We start from the raw sequence: 24,710 nt of genomic DNA, 5'->3' as shown, positions 1-24,710 counted from the left end.
CCGCGAGGTGCGTTATTGCGACTGGAGCTGAAGAATAGGTACCCGGGCCTGGCGATACAGTGGTGTAAAGAAGCTGCGGTGCGTGTTTGGTGGTCGTCAGGAGGACAAATAAATCCGGAACTGTTACAAGTGGAAGCTGTCTCCATCTCATCTTTGCCTCGTCTGGTAAGCAGTGGTCCACCCCCCTAGCCCGGCCAGCCCCTACTACATCATTGCTGTCTTCTGATCCTTGTCTACTATGACAATGTCTGGTTGGTTAGCCAACACCTGCTTATCCGTCTGGATCTTGAAGTCCCACAGGATTTTAGCACTTTCATTCTCCACCACTTTTTCTGTGTTTTCCAACCTGGACTTAGGAGGACTTAGCCAATATGCTGTGCAGATGTTCCTGAATACAATTCCCGCTACTTGGTTGTGACGTTCAGTTTATGCTGTTCCTGCTTGCATTTTGCATCCTGACACTATGTGTTGGATGGTTTCTGAGGCTTCTTTGCATAGTCTGCACCTCGGGTCTTGTCTTGTGTGGTAGATTCCTGCTTTTATGGATCTGGTACTTGGTGCTTGTGGATCGCCCCCGCCAGGGCAGTGGGGTACTCGGTACCGGGCCGGTATCTCAGAGGGAAGTGTCACAGTAGCGGTGACCCGGTCCGTGGCCCTGGGCGTCCATGTAAAAGGGGTTAAGCGTGGTTGATTAAAGTTTATAAGTGGATGATACGTGACGCCACCTGTGGTGCTCAGCAATGAAGGGGTTAAGCTGACGCTGCAGGCAGATCCAATGGGACAGATGGTATAAGGCAGCAAGATGTAATAGCTCCCCACAGGTAGAGCTGTAGTCCCAGGGCAGTAGTAATAGGTGTTGAGGAAGAGGGTGCAGTGTTAGGCACAGAGCTGTAGCAGTGCTGAAGGGGTTGCAGGAAGAAGACAATGACACAACAGGGTGTGCAGTTTCCTTTACCTTTACTTTGCTTTGCAAGTGCAGTCCAGGATCCAGATTACAGATGGAACAGGAGTTGGCCAGCCTGGAAGCAACTTAAGAATCTCTCTATGCAGATGGGTTGTGTAGTCTCCTTTCTAGCGCTTATCTGAGGTACATGCAGTACTGAGTTACACTGAAGCTCCACTTGCTTGCTCTCTTTTAGAACCCTCTCGTATGGCAGACAGCTATAGCCTCCTTCTTCTGGCTCACGCGTTTCTGTTGTGCCTCCAAGTCTTATGTGGGAACAGAGCATTTACAGCTTCCTATTCCTCCGGTTTCTGCTGCAGGAAACATCAGTACCCATACAACCTCGGAGACCGGAATCCGGACCATGTGCTACGCTAGAAGTGAGCCTGAACGCTGCTCAATCCTCCAGCTCTTCTCCTCTCTTCCACACACTTTGCCCTCCTCACACAAACTAACTAACTTCCCCTTCCTGGCCCCCAGAGAGCAGCTCCTCCCCAGCTTTGGTTCAGAGCTCCCTCTGCTGGCCTGGAGTGGGAACCGTGCTGTGTGTTGAATTTACCTGACAGAGAGACCCTTTATTGCTTCCAAACATGACATCACACTCCCTAGGAGGAAGGTAATGCTACTGTGGCGACCATACACCTGGGGGCGCCACATTTGCTCTTGAACAGCTATGATTAGTACCTCTGTGCTGTCTCAGAGTCTAGCTTTCTCCATCCATTGGTAGGATTTCTCTATGTCATCCATCTCCATTATCTGTCGATGGTACATGCCATGCAGCGGCTTGTCTTGCCATGGTGCTTCATGTTCCAGTTCTTCCTTCCAGATCTGTTGTTGTTGCTGCCTTAGGCTTTCTCTCAGCATCTCATCTTTTGATCCTGTTCTTCTGATGTGTTTCTCGATACTCCTTGTTTCATCCGTGATGGTGGCTTGGATGCTTATCAAGCCTCGACTACCCTCCTTTCTGTTGGTATACAATCTTTGGGTGCTAGACTTATGGTGGAGACCTCCATGCATTGTGAGGAGCTTTCATGTCTTCACATCTGCAGCTTCCATCTCTTCTTTTGGCCAGCACATTAATCATGCCAGCAGGGTATCTGATAACTGGCAGGGCATATGTATTGATGGCGCGGATTTTATTCTTCCCATTGAGCTGGCTCTTCAGAACCTGTCTTACCCTTTGATGGTATTTGGATGTTGCTGCTTTCCTTTCCTCCTCATCATGGTTACCGTATCCCTGTGGGATTCCGAGTACAGGGGCTGGCTGGCAAATTTTGACTTGGGGGGGCAATCACAAAGCAGTGGCCCTCGAGTTGCGTCGGTGGCTAATTTTCAACCTGCTTATCTTTGCATTAAATCAGCAGAGGTAAAAGGCTTTAAATATAATGGTGGCTGGTACATAGAAATGTTAACTGAAAGGCGCCTACTACATAGATACAGGAACAGAACCAAGCTTACTGCATAAATATGGTGTCAGAACCAAAATTACTACATAAATACAGGAAAAGGGAGAAGAATCAAGTTTACTAAACAGATATGTGAACAAAAACAAACTTCCTACACGAGAACAGAACCGAGCTTAGTACGTCAATATGGAAGCAGAACCACGCTTACCTCATAGATACAGCAACAGAACCAAACTTGCTACGTACTGTAGGTATCGAGACAGAACCAAGCTTACTGCATAAATATGGTACCAAAACTGATTAGTACATAAAGTACGGAAACAGCCAAGCTTACTGCACAGAGACAGGAACAGAACCAAGCTTACAACAGAGATATAGTACCAGAACTGCTCTAACTACATAGGTATAGGAGCAAAACAAAGCTAACTATAGAGAAATGGGGATATAACACAATTTCGTACAGTATATAGTGAGGTCTTTTAGACCATCACCTTAAAAAAAAAATCCCTCAAAAAATATATTCTCATTTAGTTTTAGGAAATTGTTAGGAATCGGCTGTTTTCACACCCTTTGCGCTTGTCAAATTAGCGCTCAATCGCCAACCTGTTTCCCTTCTGTGTGTCTCAACTGAAACAATGAGAGAAGCCGAAGAGAAAGCTGGTGGCATGTGATAGTTTCTATGCAATTAGCATATGTACCCATAATGTAAGGAGCTCAGAGCATGAAAACAGCCGAATCCCCAGACCATGTGCACATGTTGAGTATTTGGTGATTTTTTTACCTCAGTATCTGTAAGCCAAAACCAGGAGTGGGTGATAAATACAGAAGTGGTGACGTGTTTCTATTATACTTTTCCTCTGATTGTTCCACTCCTGGTTTTTCCTTACAATTATTGATGTAAAATACTGACCAAATACTGAACGTGTGAACGTGGCTTAATATTGTGTAATGTGCTGTTAGGAGGCAGAGTGAAATCCTACAACTGTACTCTTTAAGGGTACCTTGTCATCTTGAAAAACGCTATTTATCTGCCGATATGGGGTCAATCTGCTGGTAAGAGTGGTTTAAGCCTGGTTAGTCGCTTTCTGGAAAAGCATTAGCTACAGGGAGAAAATTAAATTTTATTCTCCCTGCTGCCACTCGTTTCCTGTCATAGCATCTGTGCAAGGAGAAGTTGTGGTCACTGCTCACCACAAAGTGACAGTGAGTAATAACATCCCTGCACTTTGTGATGTCTTCCAAGGAGCCCAACCTCAAGCTGGGCTTCATAGAATGACCGACATGGCAGCAACACATGGCCACCCATCAGCATCCTGCAACTGTGTCACAGTGGGCTGATGGGAGCTGGTGAGTGCATGTGGGTCGCCCTCCCAGGGCTGTGGGGTACTCGGTATCGGGCCGGTCTCTCAGAGGGAGGTGTCACAGCAGCGGTGACCCGGTCGGTGGCCCTGGGCGCCCATGTAAAAGGGAGTTGAGAGATGGGAATAAAGTTTGTGAGTGGATGATTCGTGACGCCACCTGTGGTGTTTGGCAAGGATGGTGTTAAGCCGACGCTGCAAACAGATCCTCTGGGACAGATGGTTTGGTGCAGCAATGATGTTGTAGCCCTCCACAGGCAGGGCTGTAGTCCCAGGGCAGTGTAGATAGGTGTTGGGGAAGAGGGTGCAGGGTTAGGCACCGGGATGTAGCAGTGCTGAAGATGTTGCAGGAAGGAGGCAAGGACACAACAGGGTGCAGTTTCTTTACCTTTACTTTGCTTGGTAAATGCAGTCCAGGGTCCAGATTACAGATGGTACAGGAGCTGGCTAGCCTGGAAGCAACTCAGGAATCTCTCTGTGCAGATGGGTTGTGTAGTCTCCTTCTTAGCACTTTCTTGAGGGACATGCAGTACTGTGTTACACTGAAGTTCCTCCTTGTTTCCTTTTAGATCTACCTCGTATGGCAGGCAGCTCTAGCCTTCTATCTCTTCTTTTGGCTCACCTGTTGCTGTTGTGCCTCCGAGTCTTATGTGGGAATAGAGCATTTACAGCTTCCTATTCCTCTGGTTTCTGTTGCAGGAACGTCAGTATCCATACAACCTTGGAGACCAGGCTCCAGATCATGCGCTATCACTAGGAGTGAGCTCTCTATTCTCCGCTCAACCTCCAGCTTCTCTCTCCACGTCTACACACGTTGCCCTCCTCACACTAACTCCCCATTTCCCTTCCTGGCCCTCAGAAAGCACTCCTCCCCCAATTCTGGTTCAGAGATCCCTCTGCTGGCCTGGAGTGGGAACTGTGTTGCATGTTATGGTTAACTGCTAGAGAGACCCTTCATTGCTTCCAAGCTTGACATCACCCTCCCTGGAGGAAGGCAATGCCACTGTGGTGACCATGCTCCAGGGGGGCGCCACACAAGCATCAGCCATCGCATCTAAATGCCGCGTCAGTGATTGACAAGAGCATTTAAATACTTAAAACAGCAGCAATCAAGGCGAGCTCTGATCACTGCAGATACAGGCAGACGCCGGCTGTGTAGTGCTTCCAACATCTGCCTGGTATGGAGCAGGCTCAGCTCCTGAACCTGCTCCACACAATGACATCCTTATGGTGACATAGCTATATCAAGATGCGCAACGGGAATAATTTCACTTGTCTGTTCCTAAACTTGAAAATATAAAAGGAATTCCTTAACACATGTGAAACATTAGTATTTTTACACACCACAATGCACTATTACATACATTCATCTTACAAAAATACAAAAAATTCCGGATACACAAAAACATACAAAGACATGTGCACACACAGTAGGCAAACATTTGCACACACAGGCATGCGCGCACACGCATATACACACAGTACGCAGACATCAATCAATACATGAATACAATACCTCAACTACCATCAGTATATTGTGCATCAATTGTAATATCAGGTCAGACCTATATACCGTATTTTTCGGACTATAAGACGCACCGGACCATAGGACGCACCCCAATTTTCAGACGGAAAATAGGGGAAAAAAATAATAATGTGTCAAATGGGGGTCCGTCTTACAGTCCGAATTCAGCTTACCTGGAAAGGGATCCGGCACAGGTGGAGGAGTGGTCACAGGGGTCATTCAGTGGTCCAGGCTCGTGCGGTGGCGGCTCTGTGCTGGGGCAGGAGGGCTGTGCTGGGGCAGGTGGGCTGTGCTGGGGCAGCTTTGCTGTGCTGGGGCAGGGGCAAGTGGGCTGTTCTGGGGCAGCTGGGCTGGGGCAGCTGTGCTGGGGCAGCTGTGCTGTGCTGGGGCAGCTGTGCTGGGGCTGGGGCAGGTGGGCTGTGCTGGGGCAGCTGGGCTGGGGCAGCTGTGCTGTGCTAGCTGTGCTGTGCTGGGGCAGCTGTGCTGGGGCTGGGGCAGGTGGGCTGTGCTGGGGCAGCTGTGCTGTGCTGGGGCAGCTGGGCTGGGGCAGCAGGGCTGTGCTGGGGCAGCTGGGCTGGGGCAGGTGGGCTCTGTGGGGTGAGGGTGGCGGCTCTCTGTGCTCCGGTGCAGGGGCGGCGGCTCCGCCGGCATTTCCTCGTCCCCCGAGATCTCGGGACGAGATCTGAACCTGCGCATGCGCCGTCCCCGGACCGGCGGCCATCTTTCCGGTGTCCATGCTCCCAGAGGCCACCACAACATGGTGGCGGCCAGCAAGGGATGTGCGGGGGGCCTCCGGGCTTGGAGAAAATGCCGGCGGAGCCGCCGCCCCTGCACCGGAGCACAGAGAGCCGCTACCCCTGCACCGGAGCACAGCCCGCTGCCACCACCACACTAAAGAGCACCGCGGCACCCGCACCAGCCTTGGAGGTAGGAACATTGCGACCATAAGACGCACCCCCCACTTTCCCCCAAAATTTTGGGGGAAAAAAGTGTGTCTTATGGTCCGAAAAATACGGTACATTTGTACTGCATAAACATACAACTCCTAGTATGTCCTTAACAATGGTAATGCGATACTGGGAGTTGTTGTTACCAATCATTATCAGACTGTGGACCATACAGGAAGCACAGCACTGATGAGAATTAGTATCACAAATAAGCATTTACATCCAGGTACCTTACAAGTGACATCTTCTCTAATTAGAGTTGTTCTCTTTATTTTCTTCTCCATTTCGTTCAGAAGCCATGAGGACGTCTCACATTCGCATCTCGTTTCTGCAGACTTTCCTCTACTCCGGTCTCCTGCAGCACATCCTGACAGTGTGCCCTTAAAAATAACAGTATTATGATAATGCTCCTTAATAAAAAATATCTGCCTTATGCCTCTTTCACACGTCAGTGGCTCCGGTACGTGTGGTGACAGTTTTCACATGTACCGGAGACACTAACACATGTAGATCCATTCAAATGTTCAGTGTTTTTCCACGGACCGTGTGTCTGACTGCCCCACACGCTGACATGTCCGTTTTTTACCATCAGCACGGGTGGCAAAACGTCCCACACACGTGCACACTGAGAACACACATTGATGTCTTCTGTGTGACATGCATCGGCACTGGGGAAGAAGCACTACAGTAAGCGCTACTGTAAGCACTGAGCTGGGCAAAGCACCAGAATTGGTGCATCTCATACATGTCCCTTTTCTGGGCAGTTGCGGAATGCTATTTTTAGGCTTGGGGTAGCGGGGGTCAAAATCCATGGCCCCTTACCGGCCTTAGAATACAAGCCCCCAGCTGTGAGCTTTAGTAAGGCTGGTTGTCAAAAATGCTGGGGACCCCTGTATTCTTGATAACCAGCCTTGCTGAAGCCGACAGCTGAGGGTGGAGGCCCACAGCTGTGAGTTTTGCGCCTGGTTGGTTCAAGAAAATAGAGGGGAACCCACGTCAACTTTTTCATTCATTTATTTCATAAGATCGCAGGCGGCGGCTGAGGAATACCCTCATCATCCGCACCTACTGTCACTGTTATTAGCGGCAGCAGGTGTCGGATGATGGGGGTAATTGTCCCAAAAGCCCCCACCTACTGTCATCATTCGGACTTTATTATAACTCTCATCATTCTCCTCTGCTCGCTCTGATCGCCGGCAGAGCAGGGGAGAATGATGAGAGCCATCTTCAGCAACTGCCGCTGGGGAACAGCGCTTAATATAGCGCTTCTTCCCCGGCGGTCGTCCGTGTGGTACTGATGCGGCACATGGTTGCCACACATGTTCCACACGTATTACACACACGGACACGGATATCTCCAGTACCGTTTTTTCTGGTACTGGAAATGAATGGACGTGTGAAACCAGCCTTATGCTGAGCCCCTAAATAAAATGTTGCCTCTCACTGTATTCCCGTCACAAAAAATGTGATGCTATTCTCTGTCCATCTAATGGTACATGCGGTCCCCACTGCCCTCTCATTTCCATACTGGACCCCTCTTCACACTGTCGTCTTACACTGTGTCCCTTGTATACTGTGCCCCCTCATCATGCCCCCCTCCTCAGTATACTGACCCCCCATGCTACCCCTTTTCTATACAGCCCCTCCACACTACCCAGTCTGTTCTGTGCCTCCTCACACTTTTCTCCCCACATACAGTAATGTCTCCTCACACCATATCCCTTAATAGTCTCATCAAATATAATAAGTCTTCGGACGCGACACACATGCATGCAGACACGCACACATACACACAGACATGTAAGCAAACACACATATAGATACGCTCGCAGACACGCTCATACACATGCATGCAGACACGCACACAGAGATGCTGGCACACACTCACTTAGATGAGTACATAGACACGCAGATAGATATTCACACAGCAGACATGCTTACAGACACACGCATAGAGACTCGCATGGAGACACTAAGGGTAGGTTTCCACGTAGCGTATGTTCAAGAAAGGCACATCCAGCCCGTGAATGGCAGCGCTTCCCAGGACTCACATCCAAAGATGATATTTCATATTTTTTTATTTAAAAGGTTAAAAAAGAGCTCTTTTTTAACCTATCAAATAAAAAAATATGAAATATCATCTTTGGATGTGAGTCCTGGGAAGCGCTGCCATTCACGGGCTGGATGTGCCTTTCTTGATTTACCCCAGCAAAGAGCAAACAGATGAATGGCATACTAGGGCACACAAATCACCACATTACCAGACGGAGCTCTTTATCTGAAGTATTGCGGCATATGATTCAGTCAAAAATGGAGGTGCTCGCATGAAAAAACATGAATATTTCAATGTGAAGCAAAAAAAGAAGAAATATGCAGCACTCACCAATGTAGCTGAAAAACTGTGAGTCTTTATTTCACATAATTTCCATCAAATGTGTGGACATGCAGGACGTGGAGGAATGCTAGGGGAGGGAGGTGCCGGACAACGGCCGTTTCGCAATTACTCGCTTCTACGGGTCATGCTGTGTGAGCCTGAACCTGGCTCTTTCACTTGGATCTACCCGAGGCAAGCTGCAAGCCCTGTCTATTGAAAATGATCCCAGAAGGAAGGATTTTTGAGGAGACACAATCTAAAGCCATATTAGTCTTCTATCAGGTGAGTACATAAAATTGTGCACCCTTTAAAGACTACAATATTGTGTTTACGCACTTAGGGCGCCGCGATTTGTCTGTTCTCTCCCAAACAGGGTTTTTTTTGCACGCAGCGTATGTTGTAAGGATTTGCTGCGGATTGGATGCTGCATACAGCCACAGCGTCCAATCCGCAGCGTCCAGATGTTACAGCATAGTGGAGGGGATTTTATGAAATCTCATCTCCACTATGCGAGCAGGAATGCCTCCGGCGTCCCTCTGTAACCGGACATGCGGCGCGTCTTTCTAGACCGCAGCATGTCTATTTATCTCGCAGAGACGCTCCATCTCCACAAGATAAATAGCACCATCTATGGATAGGATGTTGTGATTCCGCTTGGTTCAATGAACACATGCAGAATCACAGCGCGTACAAAAACCGGCAGCGCTTTGGACAGAGCAGGCATGTGCTGCGTCCAGGGTGCTGCCAATACTGACCATGGGCACCCCTAATATACACGCACAGACATGCACACAGACACGCTTAAAGACTAGCTTATAGACATGCTTATAAACACGCATGCATGCAGACAGGCTTATACGCACACCCACAGACACGCTGGCAACATGCATAGACACACTTATAGACACGCTCACGTGCAGACATGCACATAAACATGCTTGCAGACATGCTCACATGCATACACACATAGACAAGCGCACACACTCATGCAGACACACACACATAAACACAGACACATACACAGATATACTGTATACACACGCAGTCACATACATATTTATAGACTGAGATACAAAAAATCTTTTAAAATTCATATGTACAGACAAATACATTTACAGAAACAGCATATAGAGGAGTTTTTACCTTCCCTGACTTGTCTCTGCCCCACATGCTCCTTTGAAGGTCCTCTGTCTCCAGCAGGAAGATGGCTGTGCAGGGCGCACTACATTGTATCATTGCAGCAGACAGGGCTGTGTCTGCTAGCTGTGATGGGGCCAGCACACAAACAAGATTTAAAGGCGCAGTGCTGGCCCAGCAGAAGAAGCAGCAGGTCTGGCCCTGCACAGATGCTGGAGGAGTGGCCCTGGGGGCATATGCCCCTCTGCCACTCGACCCAGCCCGCCCCTGACTCGGCATATTTGTAGCATGTCTGTACATCTGCTACGTGCCCTGCTGGTAATTCTACTCCATCGGTCCTGTCCAGTCTGAAGGACATCCCGATGTCTTCGCTGTAAATCCTTGTCAGGTGGATGGACGAATCGATGTCTCGTTCGTTTTTCGCATACAGCTTGATGTCATCTATGTAGAGGAGGTGGCTGATGGTGCTTCCACTCTTGATCTTGTATCCATAGCCAGACTGTAATTATCTGACTTAGGGGGTTCAAGCCTATGCAGAATAGCAATGGGAACAGTGCATCACCTTGGTATATGCCGCATTTATTGGTCACTTGTGCTAGTTGTCTTGAGTTGACTTACAATGTTGTTCTCCATAGCCCCATTGAGTTTCTGAGGAAGGTTCTTAATTTCCTGTTGACATTGTAGAGAGCCAAGAATTCACAGATCCATGTGTGTGGCATTGAGTCATAGGCTTTCCTGTAGTCAAACCAGGTTGTGCTGAGATTGGTCTGTCTGGATCTTGAGTCTTGATCGACTGCTCTATCTACTAGGAGCTGGTGCTTAGAGCCTCTGGTGTTGGTCCTGATGCCTTTCTGAGCTGGATTCATGTACTGGTTCATATGGTTCTGTAGCTTGGTGGTTATGATGCCTGACAGGAGTTTTCATGTTGTAAGGCAGGTTATTTGGCGGTAGTTGGATGGAACTGCTCCTTTATGAGGATCCTTCAAGATCAGCACTGTTCTACCTTGTGTTAGCCAAGCTGGGTGGTGGCCTTCTAGCAGTTGGTTCATCTGCTTTGCCATGCGTTCATGTACCACTGTTAATTTCTTTAGCCAGTAGGTGTGGATCATGTCTTGGCCAGGTGCTGTCCAGCTCTTCATGTTCTTGACCCGCTGTTGGATGCCTGCTTCTGTAATTTTGACTGGTTCTTGCTCTAGGTGGTTGCTTTTTTCATTCTCAGATCTTGCAGCTACATTGGACTAATGTGTGTTTTTTCCTTCTCCCATATGTCCCTCCAGTATTGTTCAGTCTCTGCTATTGGTGGAGTTGATGTCTTTGTGCTGTCGTTCTGTAGTTGGGAGTACACTTGGGTGGTTCTTTGGAGAACAGGGCATTTATCTTCTGGGCCTCAGCTTCTCTAATGTATCTCCCTAGTCTTGCAGCGAGTGCTGTAAGCCTTTGGTTAGCAGTCTCTAGGGCTTCAGTTGGAGTCAAGTCTTTGTACTTGTCCAGCTTGGTCTTATTCTTGATCTTTACACCTTTCTGTATTTCTGTTAGTTGGCTGACTTCCCTTCGTGTCACCTTGATTTTTGTCCCCAGCCTTCTTTTTCAAGGGGGCACATACTCCTGTTGTTCTTGCTGGTTGTATAGCCAAGCATTTCCATAATTGTTGAGGCAGTAGCATATTTCAGTTTATTAGTTTGAGTTATGGTGGTAGTAGGTATTGATGCAAGTGCTCTATTGGCATCTTCTAGCATACTGTCTGGTGGTGTTTCTTTGCTGGGCCTCTGGTATTGATGGTATTTAAGGTACTGTCACACTTAGCGATGCACCAGCGATCCCGACAATGTTATGGATCGCTGGTGCATCGCTAAGTGGTCGTTAGTGAGCTGCCACACAGGCAGATCTCACCAGCAACATAGCAGCGGTCGGGGGTCGTTACTTACCTGTCAGACGAGGCGATCCTGATGTCCTCCCGCCCGCGTCCACGTGTCGCTCGTCGGCGCCACAGGAAGCCCAACAGGAAGCTGATGACGAGAAATGGCCCAGGCCGTTCTCGCACGATCAGTGACAGACAGCGGAGGAGCCAGTCGGAGGTAAGTATAACACATAGCGATATCGCTAGCAATATCGCTGCTGCGTCACAAAACCAGTGACGTTACAGCGATATTGCTAGCGATATCGCTTAGTGTGACGGGGCCTTTAGTTTATCTAAGATCTTCTGTTTCAGATCAGCTGCAGTGCTATCTAGTTGCAGGATTGGATCAGCATCTTCAGGGGGTTGTTCTTCCGGGTCTTCATGTGGGGTGAATCTGCGTGTGTGCAGTTGATCCATCTCAAGCTGTGATAATAGCTTTCTCTTTATGATATTGAAACATTGGGTGACTAGATGTTTCTCAGTCAGTGGACATGCAGGTCTTGTATCCATCCAGAGTTTCCTCATACGCTTCATATATCCTCTCTTCTCATCAGATCAAGGTTCTCTTGCCTTGTCCATTAATGGTTTGTTCCAATAGCCCATTTATCATCAGATTGTCTTGGTTCCTCGACATCTGACGCGGACCTTGTTAATCCACGCAACGTCCGAGCCTGCATGACTCTCTTTGTTCATGACACTCTCATGTTTATTGAGGTAGGCACTATAGTGTTAGTAGCCTTGCCCAAGGACCACGACTGGTATATTATGTAGGGCAGAGCCAGGATATTAACCCTACAGACTCCCACGTTGGTTGTTGTGCACTTTTAACAGCTATATCAGTCACCTAAGGTAGTATTATAGTGTTCTTGGAGCCTCGTGATATATACATATCAAAGGGTTTTTCAGCCCCAAGAATAAATTTGTATGATAAATGAAGACATTATGTGAAGCCAAGTTACAAATTTTTATTTGGACCCGTACGAGTGAGACTTGACAACGCAGCGAAAGGTGTAGGGCGTTCAGCATCTGAACCGATACAGATCAAAACCTTTGACAAAACACTATGACATATCAAAAGTTTTCTTGAACTTGAGGTTCAGTTTAAGTCAGTATACAGTATATTAGATATCATGGAAATAATTTTCAAGTTTCAGGAAACCTGTGTCCCCAGCTGCAAACTATCTGTCCTCATTTTCAGCTCAGTCTCCACTGCTGCTATTGTCTGCAGTGATGACATCACATCACAGTGCAGCAGCTAATCACTGAGCTCAGACGAGTGCAATCTGACTAATATTACTCAATAATTCTGTGTTCAGCTGGAAATTTTTTTCTCAGCTCTGATCAAACTACAGTGCCCACATACAGTGGGGCAAAAAAGTATTTAGTCAGTCAGCAATAGTGCAAGTTCCACCACTTAAAAAGATGAGAGGCGTCTGTAATTTACATCATAGGTAGACCTCAACTATGGGAGACAAACTGAGAAAAAAAAATACAGAAAATCACATTGTCTGTTTTTTTTTCATTTTATTTGCATATTATGGTGGAAAATAAGTATTTGGTCAGAAACAAAATTTCATCTCAATACTTTGTGATATATCCTTTATTGGCAATGACAGAGGTCAAACGTTTTCTGTAAGTCTTCACAAGGTTGCCACACACTGTTGTTGGTATGTTGGCCCATTTCTCCATGCAGATCTCCTCTAGAGCAGTGATGTTTTTGGCTTTTCGCTTGGCAACACGGACTTTCAACTCCCTCCAAAGGTTTTCTATAGGGTTGAGATCTGGAGACTGGCTAGGCCACTCCAGGACCTTGAAATGCTTCTTACGAAGCCACTCCTTCGTTGCCCTGGCGGTGTGCTTTGGATCATTGTCATGTTGAAAGACCCAGCCACGTTTCATCTTCAATGCCCTTGCTGATGGAAGGAGGTTTGCACTCAAAATCTCACGATACATGGCCCCATTCATTCTTTCATGTACCCGGATCAGTCGTCCTGGCCCCTTTGCAGAGAAACAGCCCCAAAGCATGATGTTTCCACCACCATGCTTTACAGTAGGTATGGTGTTTGATGGATGCAACTCAGTATTCTTTTTCCTCCAAACACGACAAGTTGTGTTTCTACCAAACAGTTCCAGTTTGGTTTCATCAGACCAAAGGACATTCTCCCAAAACTCCTCTGGATCATCCAAATGCTCTCTAGCAAACTTCAGACGGGCCCGGACATGTACAGGCTTAAGCAGTGGGACACGTCTGGCACTGCAGGATCTGAGTCCATGGTGGCGTAGTGTGTTACTTATGGTAGGCCTTGTTACATTGGTCCCAGCTCTCTGCAGTTCATTCACTAGGTCCCCCCGCGTGGTTCTGGGATTTTTGCTCACCGTTCTTGTGATCATTCTGACCCCACGGGGTGGGATTTTGCATGGAGCACCAGATCGAGGGAGATTATCAGTGGTCTTGTATGTCTTCCATTTTCTAATTATTGCTCCCACAGTTGATTTCTTCACTCCAAGCTGGTTGGCTATTGCAGATTCAGTCTTCCCAGCCTGGTGCAGGGCTACAATTTTGTTTCTGGTGTCCTTTGACAGCTCTTTGGTCTTCACCATAGTGGAGTTTGGAGTCAGACTGTTTGAGGGTGTGCACAGGTGTCTTTTTATACTGATAACAAGTTTAAACAGGTGCCATTACTACAGGTAATGAGTGGAGGAAAGAGGAGACTCTTAAAGAAGAAGTTACAGGTCTGTGAGAGCCAGAAATCTTGATTGCTTGTTTCTGACCAAATACTTATTTTCCACCATAATATGCAAATAAAATGAAAAAAAAACAGACAATGTGATTTTCTGGATTTTTTTTTCTCAGTTTGTCTCCCATAGTTGAGGTCTACCTATGATGTAAATTACAGACGCCTCTCATCTTTTTAAGTGGTGGAACTTGCACTATTGCTGACTGACTAAATACTTTTTTGCCCCACTGTATATAGATAAAATAGATAGATAGATGTCATTGAGATATATAATTAGTGCAGTGCGTATGAGCTTACTCTACATGTATTTAGCTAATAAATAAATTAACAAAAAATTGTGGGGTCCAACTTAATTATCTTAACAAGCTAGGAGAAAGTGGACAGGTGGGGCTGATGTTTATAGCCTGGGAAGGGAATAATAAACATGGAGCTTCCCAGGCTATTAATATCAGCTCACAGATGTCTGCATAGCCTTTACTGGTTATTATCAAATGGTGCCCCCCCCGCCAAAAAAAGAAGCAGGGTCCCCTATGTTTAATAACCAGCAAAGGCTAGGCAGGCATACATTTGACAATGGTGTTAGTAATGGGAGTGTCATATAGATGCCTCTCCATTACTAACTCCTGGAAATGAAGTCATTTGACATTACAAAGCCGACATCAACTCCAATACTATTACTCCACTTGCTACCACACCAGAGCAAATGGGAAGAGCCAAAACTAAATGCCAGAATTATTGCATCTAAAGGATGCACACCATTTCTGGGGATGCTGAGGGCTGATGTTCTTAGTCTGGGAGGGTGACCAATATCCATGACCCCTTACTAGGCTATTAATATCAGTCCACCGCTGTCTACCTAGCCTTTGCTGGTAATTAAAAATAGGAGGACCCCCACACCATTTTGGGGGGGAATCACCCCTTGTTAATAACCAGTAAATGCTACACAGACTGATAATAGCAGCATGGGAAGCTTCAAGTTTATTACCCCCTTCCCAGACTATAAACATCAACTCCTAGCTGTCTGCTTTCTCTCAGCTGGTTAAGATAATTAAGTGGAACCCCAATTATTAGCTGGATACATGTACAGTAACCTAGACATGCATTGCAATGATGATATTTCTATCGATCTATCTATATAAAAGATTGTTTCCTTAACCCCTTAACGTCCAATGACAGAAATAGTCCGTCATTGGCCGTCTCTCCCGTTTGATGAGGGCTCTGGCGGTGAGCCCGCATCAAAGCCGGGACATGTCAGCTGTTTTTAACATCTGACATGTGCCCGCAATAGGTCCAGGTGGAATCACGATCCACCTGTGCCTATTAACTAGTTAAACGCCGCTGTCAAATGCTGACATTGGCATTTAACCAGTGCTCCCAGCCACATGGCCAGAAATGCGCTCATCGCTGACCCCCGTCACATGATCAGAGGTCAGCGATGCGTTGGCATAACAACCAGTGGCCTCCTTGTTGATGCCAGATTGCTATGAGCGCCACCCGGTGATCGGCGCTCATAGAAATGCAGTAATTAAGCTACATGGTGATCAGCTCATCGCCTATATGTAGCAGAGCCGATCAAGTATGGCATACTTCTAGGCTATTGAAGCATGCCAAAAGTAGAAAAAAGTTTTTAAAAATGAAAAAAATAAAAAATATATAAAAGTTCAAATCACCCCCCTTTCGCCCCATTCAAAATAAAACAATAAAAAAATCAAATATACACATATTAGGTATCGCTGCATTCAGAATCGCCCGATCTATCAATAAAAAAAAGGATTAACCCGGTCGTTAAATGGCGTAGCGAGAAAAAAAATCAAAACGCCAGGATTGCGTTTTTTTGGTCGCCGTGACATTGCATTAAAATGTAATAACGGGTGACCAGAAGAACATATGTGCACAAAAGTAGTATCATTAAATATGTCAGCTAAAAAATAAGCTCTCACCCAACCCCAGATCACGAAAAATGGAGACGCTACGGGTCTCGGAAGATGGCGCAATTTTTTTTTTTTTTAACAAACTTTGGAAATTTTTTTCACCATTTAGATAAAAAAAAGAAACTAGACATGTTTGGTGTCTATGAACTCGTAATGACCTGGAGAATCATAATGGCAGGTCAGTTTTAGCATTTAGTGAACCTAGTAAAAAAGCCAAGCAAAAAACAAGTGTGGGACTGCACTTTTTTTGCACTTTCACCGCACTTGGAATTTTGTTCCTGTTTTGTAGTACACGACATGGTAAAACCAATGGTGTCGTTCAAAAGTAAAACTCGTCCCGCAAAAAATAAACCCTCACATGGCCATATTGATGGAAAAATAAAAAAGTTTTGGCTCTGGAAAGAAGGAGAGGGAAAAATGAAAATGCAAAACCAAAAATACCCCTGGTCGTTAAGGGGTTAATTAGAAAACTAGCTTGAAATGACAGAGTATTACTGTATGTAAAAGCTCATGTTAAAAATCCATTGCATTCGGATTACATACAGATGTCATGCGGATTATAAGTGAGAAAAATGGCATTGCACTCGCATTACAACTCGCATGACTCTCGTTCTACTTTTCAGGAACAACATAAGACCAATTTTATTTACGCTGATGAGTGTTTGTTCTAAAGCTGTAGGCCCATATACATTTGAAAAGGCATTTCCTTTCTACCTTTGCTCCTATTTTGGAGATAGAGATCAACCACCAATGCCGAATTGTAACAGTCTTTATTAGAAAATGGAAGTACCGTGACTCTTTGTACAAAGCAATGAAGATCCTGGAGTTGCATTTGATTTAAGAAACATATTCTGATCTCCAATGATGGGTCAAGTCGTATTTTAGGTCCTAATCTAGTTTACCTTGACAAGGACCTAAATTGCAGCCCACGATTCATCAAAGAATTGCGCCAGATGTAATTTTTTTAGAAAAGTCGTCAAATTTTTGCACAACGTGGCGTTAGGCAAAAATTATGCAACGTTTGTAATTTTCATTCCAGTTTTGCCCTAGCTATGCCAAATTGTGCGAAGCTGTGGTTGGACAGGGCATGAATTCACAACTTCTCTAATTCATATCGATCCACTCTCTGAATGAAGTATGATTTTTGGTGAGGCACACAGGAGGCACAACACCACTCGTCAGATGCTCCTGAGTTATTAGGAGGTTTGAGCATCTTGTATAATCAGGTGCATCTGACTCCAGCACCTCTCCTTATCGAGACCAGCGAGACCAGCGTGGACATCGCAGTCTTGATGAAACAGGGCCACAGTATATATTTTGGAATGACACAAAACAAGTTACGCCTAATAAATTTTCCATTCATGTGTCTTCATACTCAGGTAGAGCACGATCAATACGATTCCATGCAGTTAGGTATTATAATTAAAGCTGTGTTTTCCAAACACGGCCCCGGGCTACCTTGGGATTTCTTGAGCCCTGATCTGGGGCTTTTCACTTTAATGAAAAGCAAATTGATTTCACATGCTTTGTAAAGCATTAACCTATGTTTTATATTCAAGTGATTTGGGGGCAAGAATGTAATTTGGGGGTCTTATGCGGTAAGTAAAGTGGGTATCGCTGTCTTAAAGATGAGTTTTTTGGGCTTTTTTGTATCCTATGTAACAATGGACTAGAAGAATCAACTTCCATTTGTAGGAAAATCAATAAATGTCAATATGTATCAATGATTAACTCAGTGATGTCTGGTTGGCGGACATACCATATGTGCAACTTGTCAGCAGTTCTCTACTATTAAGGCCCCCATATATGACATTAGATTAAAGCTGGAAGAACCTGCCATTATTAGCAGGATCGGCCACCCATTTAATCTGCATGTGGGCCTCCCAATTGTTCCCCAACAGAAGATTTTAGGGAGGGTCTGGCACTTTTAATTCAGACAAGGAGGTAAGCCACTGCTAGAGGCTCATTGGGTTTCTCCTCTCTCCCCTTTGAAAACAGCTGACCATTCATGTATATGTAAAGGTTTGTCGGAAGCAGTGAACAGCAGGAGGCACAGAAGGGGTTAACAAAGTTTACTAAAGCAATTATTGAATATGAGTTCAAGGAAACCTTCCACGCAGGGAGGTGATGAGACAGGCAGTGAAATATACAATAAAACACAATAAAAGTGAAGATAAGGACTTGTCGATTGAAGATCTTATTGGAGAACGGTTGGAACAGTTCTCGACGGCGTCGCAGTCCATGAACAAAGTCTTTGGCTCTGTGGTGTAAAAACGAGATGGACTGTCTCCTGACCGTGCCTAAGTATCCCGATTCGTTGGTCTTGGGGTCATTGAACTTGGGATAAAGTTCCTGCTGTGGTTTGTTGAAGCGTGATACGACACGCCGGGAGCACGATGTCGTACAGGCCGCAGGTATGACAAGGCCTTGTACAGAATCACAGCGTCCAGGAAAGGTTGGCAAGTCTGCTGCACTACCCGTTACGGGTCTCGTACGTGGGAAGGCACTGGATACAGTACTTGATGGGGCAATTGTCTGAACTGGCGTCAGTGGCGGTAGTTGTGGAGAGGGAGTCAACCTTCGTCCTGCTCTGCAGTCGCCTTCCCACCAAGTCTCTCCGCTTCCCGCGCTCCGCTCCTTTTAAGTCCCCCACGCCCCCTTCAATCAGGTGCTCGCGCTCTTCCCGCCCAGTCAAGTCAGGCATGTCAGGCAAGTCACCCCCCTGCAACAGCAGTGACGGCCCCGATAGTTCCGGCTCCAGAGCATATTTCTGTCTGCTGACACTATTCCTGTTCACCCCCTTACATATACAGAGAAGTTGGGACAGACAGCTGTTGGCTGATGATAAAGTTGTATTGCGAACATTAGAGTCTATGAAAGGACTGAGTTTATACGTTTTATGGGTCATAATTATTGGGAGAGTGTTAAAGTGAGATAAGGAAATGTTCTATGTTGAGTAAATAGCTAAGAGTATGGGGCCCTTATACCGTTTAACAAGGGCCAAAATTATAATTCATTAATCAAATATTTTTATTTTTAGAATATTATGTATTTTCCTGAGAACTACGTTTTTTTTCTGCAAGAAACATTGTCATCTTTGTGCGTGGTAGATCCTTTTTAATGTTTTGGTAGCTACACTTTAGGGGTGATAAGGGATTCTTTCAATTTGCTTGTGAGGAACACATGCCTATTCCCCAATGTCTCTGCTTTCTGTTTGCTGGAGGGTTGTGCTATCCCTAATGATTGACAACTGGGACCAGGGGCAATATGGCGTAACTGGCTTGAACTGTGCCTTTTTTGATGCTGCCAACAGAAGTAGCATCCAAGGAGCGCACTGGCACTGAAGCTCACCGAATCGGGAGCTACTGGTGTTATCATGTTATCCTGGGCAGCATCAGAGTAGTGCTTATTAGTTCCAGAACTAAGAACTTGTAAGTATTGCACTCCTTGCCTAGGAGACCACCCACCGCTGAGAGACTGTAGAGGTGGCCGGTCACCGAGGCAATGAGATCAGAGAGGATTTTGAATAAGGAGTAAAATGAAAAATTGCTAGATTTTACAAGAACTTTGTAATTTTAACCATTACAGAACCTGAGAATAACCCTTTAAACAAATGTTAACAAGCTCCCCCACAGATTACAGCTGATCACTGGAGTCCCAGAGGCAGGTTTTCCCACAATGAGGGTACCTCTCACAGAAAGTGTCCACATCAGACAACCTCTACAAGAATTTTTTGCACCGTTTATGTGGTCCTGCTTATTAAATGCTTAATTTTGGTATACCGTTAACTGCAATGATATTCATATCAATACGGAAAAAAAAAGCAATAAGAAAACCGACCTCTAATCTAAATATATTATGTTATATTTGCCTTATCAAATTCCAAGCTTTTAATTTCACGCCTCATAAATTTTACTTCCATCTTTACTTCCTATAATTTAACAGGCTTTTGGAAAAAAGCCACGTACAAGCAAAAAATGTGACAATTAAAATGCATTGTCATTGGATTTCTCTGATAGATTCAGTAAGAGGACTACAATGAGAGCAGGAGGCAATTAATATACAGCTAAACATGTGTAAGTCAGAGAAGGTTAAATGCACCGGAGTTTTAAAGGAGAAAGTAACTCTTCAACTTTATGTCTTATTAATTACAGGATCAGTCACAATCCACACGACCTGCAGCTGATAATTATGTTTTTATCAATTTACTCTCCATTGGGAAGGATATATCAAAAGTAAATAGCAGGGTTACCTATCTTCAAGCAAATTGTAGCACAGGAACATTATTTATAGTGCTGGTAAACTTATAGTACTTTTAAATAATGCTCCTGAACTTTAGGTGATGTTGAAAAATGGTAATAATATAGCAATCTTTATAGTGGTTGTAAACATTATATGTAATAAAATGTCCACCGTCACATAATTCAAACGGCAGCCCATCCTAGTCATGTGTCAGGACAGGCTGCAGTCTGAAAAAAACACAGCTCCAGTGACCTAAATCTCAATGACAGAGGAGCTGTATTGAAAGCACAAAGAGCCAAAGAGAAGGGCTGTGAAAGGAGAAGAAATAAATCTTCTCAGCTGACTGATTGCACAAGGAGGACTGAGGTTAGAGAAAGTTTTTTTTTGCGCTCAGTCAGCTGAGGAGAACATTTATTTCTTCTGGTCTCACTGCCTTTCTTCTCAAATCAGGGAGGTATGTGAACAGGCTGCAGTCTGAAGAAAACCGTCTCCTGAGACTTCTGTCTCAACTGATAGAGGAATTGTATCATAAGCGCACATATGTCCGTGAGCCGAGGGGAAGGGCTGTGACATCATGAGAAATAAGTCCTTTCCTCAGCTAATTGAACATAAAGGAGTCTTTTTCTGCACCCTCAGTCCTCCATGCGCAGGCAGTCAGCCGAGGAGAAGATGTGTTTATTTTCCTGCCACAGCCCTTCTCCTCAGCCTCAGGTGATAGAGGTATATGTGCTTACGATACAGCTCCTCTGCTTTTGAGACACAGAACTAGGATGGACTTCTGATTGCATTATGCAATTATATCATATTTAGACCAAAACTAGTTATGATTTTACATTTAGATTTTCTTCCTTCCCTTCCTCCAAGAGCCATACATGTTTTTTATTTTTCCATTGACATAGCCATATGAGGGCTGTTTTTTTGTGGAATGAGTTGTAGTTTTGAATCACACAATTCATTTTACCGCATAATGTACTAAAACAAACAGAAAAAAACATGCCAAGTAGGGTAAAATAGTTAAAAAAGAATTCCTCCATTGTTTTTTGAGCTTCCTCTTTATAGCATTCATTGTCAGTAAAGTGACCTGGCAACACGATTTTCCAGGACAGTATTATTATGTCACTAACAAACTTGTATAGCCTTTTTTTATTATTTAATCCCATTCCGACATCAGGCGTAATAATATGCCGATGTCGGACTCCCTCCTTTTGATGTGGGCTCCGGCGGTGAGCCCACACGTTTCCCAAGACATGAATAGCTGACATATGCCCGGAACAGCCATGGGTGGAATCGCGATCCACCCGTAGCTATTAACCCATTAAATGTTGCCGTCAAACACTGACAGCGGCATTTAACAAGCGCTTCCAGCAATCGCGCCGGAAATCCGACCACCGGTGATCCATGTCACGTGATCGTGAGTCACCGGTGGGTTGGCATGACAACCGGAGGTCTACTGGAGACCTCTATGGTTGTCACTGCCAGCTTGCTGGTCTCCTGGAGACCTCTATGGTTGTCACTGCCAGCTTGCTGGTCTCCTGGAGACCTCTATGGTTGTCACTGACGACTTGCTCATAGCAAGTGAGTAATTCTATTACACACAGGCGAACTGATCATTGCCTGTATGTAGCAGAGTCGATCGGATTATGGCAGATTCTAGTCTCCCATGGAGACTATTGAAGCATGCCAAAAGTAAACAAAAAATGTGTTTAAAAATATAAAAAATGTATAAAAGTTCACATCACTCCCCCTTCGCCCCATTCAAAATAAAACAATAAAAAAAATCAAACATACACATAATTGGTGTCGCCGATTTCAGAATCACCCAATCTATCAATAAAAAAAGGATTAACCTGATCGCTAAACAGCGTAGCGATAAAAAAAAGTCAAAACGCCAGGATTACATTTTTTTGGTCGCCGTGACATTGAATTAAAATGCAATAACAGCAATCAAAAGATCGTATCTACATCAAAATGGTATTAAAAATGTCAGCCCAGCACGTAAAAAATAAACCCTCAACCGACCCGAGATCGCGAAAAATGGAGACGCTGCGGGTATCGGAAAACGGCGCAATTTTCTTTTTTAACAAAGTTTGGAATTTTTTTCACCACTTAGATGAAAAAAGAACCTAGACATGTTTGGTGTCTATGAATTCGTAATGACCTGGAGAATCATAATGGCAGGTCAGTTTTAGCATTTAATGAGCGTAATAAAAAAAAACAACAAAAAACAAGTGTGGGATTGCACTTTTTTTGCAATTTCACGGCACTTGGAATTTTCTTCCCGTTTTCTAGTACATGACATGGTAAAACCAATGGTGTCGTTCAAAAGTACAACTCGTCCCGCAAGAAAACAAGCCCTCACATGGCCATATTGACAGAAAAATAAAAAAGTTATGGCTCTGGGAAGAAGGGGAGCAAAAAACGCAAAAACGAAAATACCTCCAGGGGTTAAGGGGTTAATATAGTAAATTATTTATAGTATATTAACAATACATATGCATTTGATGTGCTTCTTGAAAAATAATGTGATTATTGGAATAACCTTTTAATCATCATTTCCAGGATGCTGATTGGTCCAAGCCTAATACTTCTTGGAATCTGGTTCCGGACAGTTGCTGATGGAAGTGATTGCCCTGTACAATGTAAATGTATAAATTTGACTGGTAATACATTACGAGTGAGCTGCAACTCCCAGAACTTGAAGAAATTTCCATCACTACCTAAGGAAACAGAAGAGTTATACCTACAGGAGAACCTATTAACAGTAGTCCCTGCTGGGGCTTTTGATAATTTAATAAACTTAAAAAAGTTGAATTTATCTTCCAACCCGCTGCATTGTGACTGCAAGATCTGGTACTTAATTATGTGGCTCTCTGATGGAAACATGGTCGAAGTCAGCGAGATAAAATGTGTCCATCCCTCTCCGCTGTATGGGAAACCAGTCAGCCAGTTAACAGAAAACGAAATCACTTCTTGCTCGAGGCACACAAGGCTCTGTTCAGACTTTCTATTTAATGATGCATTTCTTTACGCTCTCCTCTCCCTCTTGTTCTTTCTAATGATCTTATGCTTGAAAACTTTCAAAATGATAAAGTTTAAAATCAAAGTAACTGATAATGACATTGAGTTAAGGACATCTAAGACTTCTAAAGAGAGTTTTCGTAAGAGAAGGTCTGTTCCGAATGTAAAAACGTATTAACTCCTTGCATATCTGTGATGTGGATAGAATCTGATGATTTACTAATCTTGGAATTACAGATAAATTGACAAATACACATTAGATAGCTGTCAGAGGAATGACCGTTACACCGACAGCGTTCTCTCCCGATTCTCCCGTACACAGTAGTGCTGGCTCGGCCAAGTACTCCTGTTTTCTCTATGAGAGAGCCACCCCTGGACTCCTTTGACATCAACTTAAATCCTGGAGAACATAAGGATCATTCAGGGAATTTGCTGAAGGCCCCCATACTGTTGGCCGATCCACCGATCTCAGCGTGTTTGGTCGACTTTAGTGTAATGTGTATGGAGACCCTTAGTACGTGGGTTTGTGGATAGAAACATCCAGGCTAAAGCCGGCCAAGTACAACTACTAAAGGAGTATTCCCATCTCATATTTACAGGAAATGGAATAAATTTATGATAAATGTAGGTCCCACTTCATAGGTGACACTTATATCTATCAGACATTTCTATCGATCGAACTACGGTATATATAACTAACTACTCAGTTGTGATTGTTTTACAACCATGCTAGAAGATACCTTAAGAATAGTGATGAGCAAGTATACTCGTTGCTCGGGTTTTCCCGTGCATGCTCGGGTGTCCTTCGAGTATTTTGGCGTGCTCGGAGATTTCGTTTTCGTCGTCTCATCTGCAGGATTTGCGACTTGTAGACAGGCTGAATACATGTGGGAATTCCCTAACAAACAGGCATTCCACACATATATTCAAGCTGTCTAGCAGTCGCAAATCATTCAGATAAGATGACGAAAACTAAATCTTCAAGCATGCCAAAATATTCTGGGGACACCCGAGCAACGAGTATACTTGCTCATCACTACTTAGGAACCTTAAAGGCTAGGTAAGTCTTTCAATCCACTTTTATTGGTCCAATAGATTTGTAATAAATAGTCAAACCTCCTTGCAAATAGTCTTCATTAGCAATTTATTACTGTTTGTGTTTAAAGATTCTATTCAAAATGATGATTCTCCATG

The 24,710-nt window shown here is 44.7% G+C and overlaps 1 protein-coding gene across 1 annotated transcript in view; it reads left to right on the top strand.

Moving 5' to 3' along the window:
• LOC141088370 (platelet glycoprotein IX-like) overlaps window positions 1-24,413 on the top strand; it is a 39,190-nt gene extending 14,777 nt beyond the window's left edge. Inside the window, exon 3 of the mRNA XM_073574392.1 lies at window positions 23,058-24,413. Within this exon, the coding sequence (XP_073430493.1) occupies window positions 23,059-23,694 (636 nt within the window). The 5' untranslated portion in view covers window position 23,058 and the 3' untranslated portion in view covers window positions 23,695-24,413. The remainder of the gene's footprint in view (window positions 1-23,057) is intronic.
• Window positions 24,414-24,710: the final 297 nt, after the last annotated feature.

The sequence above is a fragment of the Dendrobates tinctorius genome, unplaced genomic scaffold (genome assembly GCF_039654945.1).
Source record: "Dendrobates tinctorius isolate UK_male_01 unplaced genomic scaffold, ASM3965494v1 ptg000038l, whole genome shotgun sequence".
NCBI lineage: Eukaryota > Metazoa > Chordata > Amphibia > Anura > Dendrobatidae > Dendrobates > Dendrobates tinctorius.
Note: the sequence above shows the minus strand (reverse complement) of the source record. Positions and strands in the feature narration are given on the sequence as shown.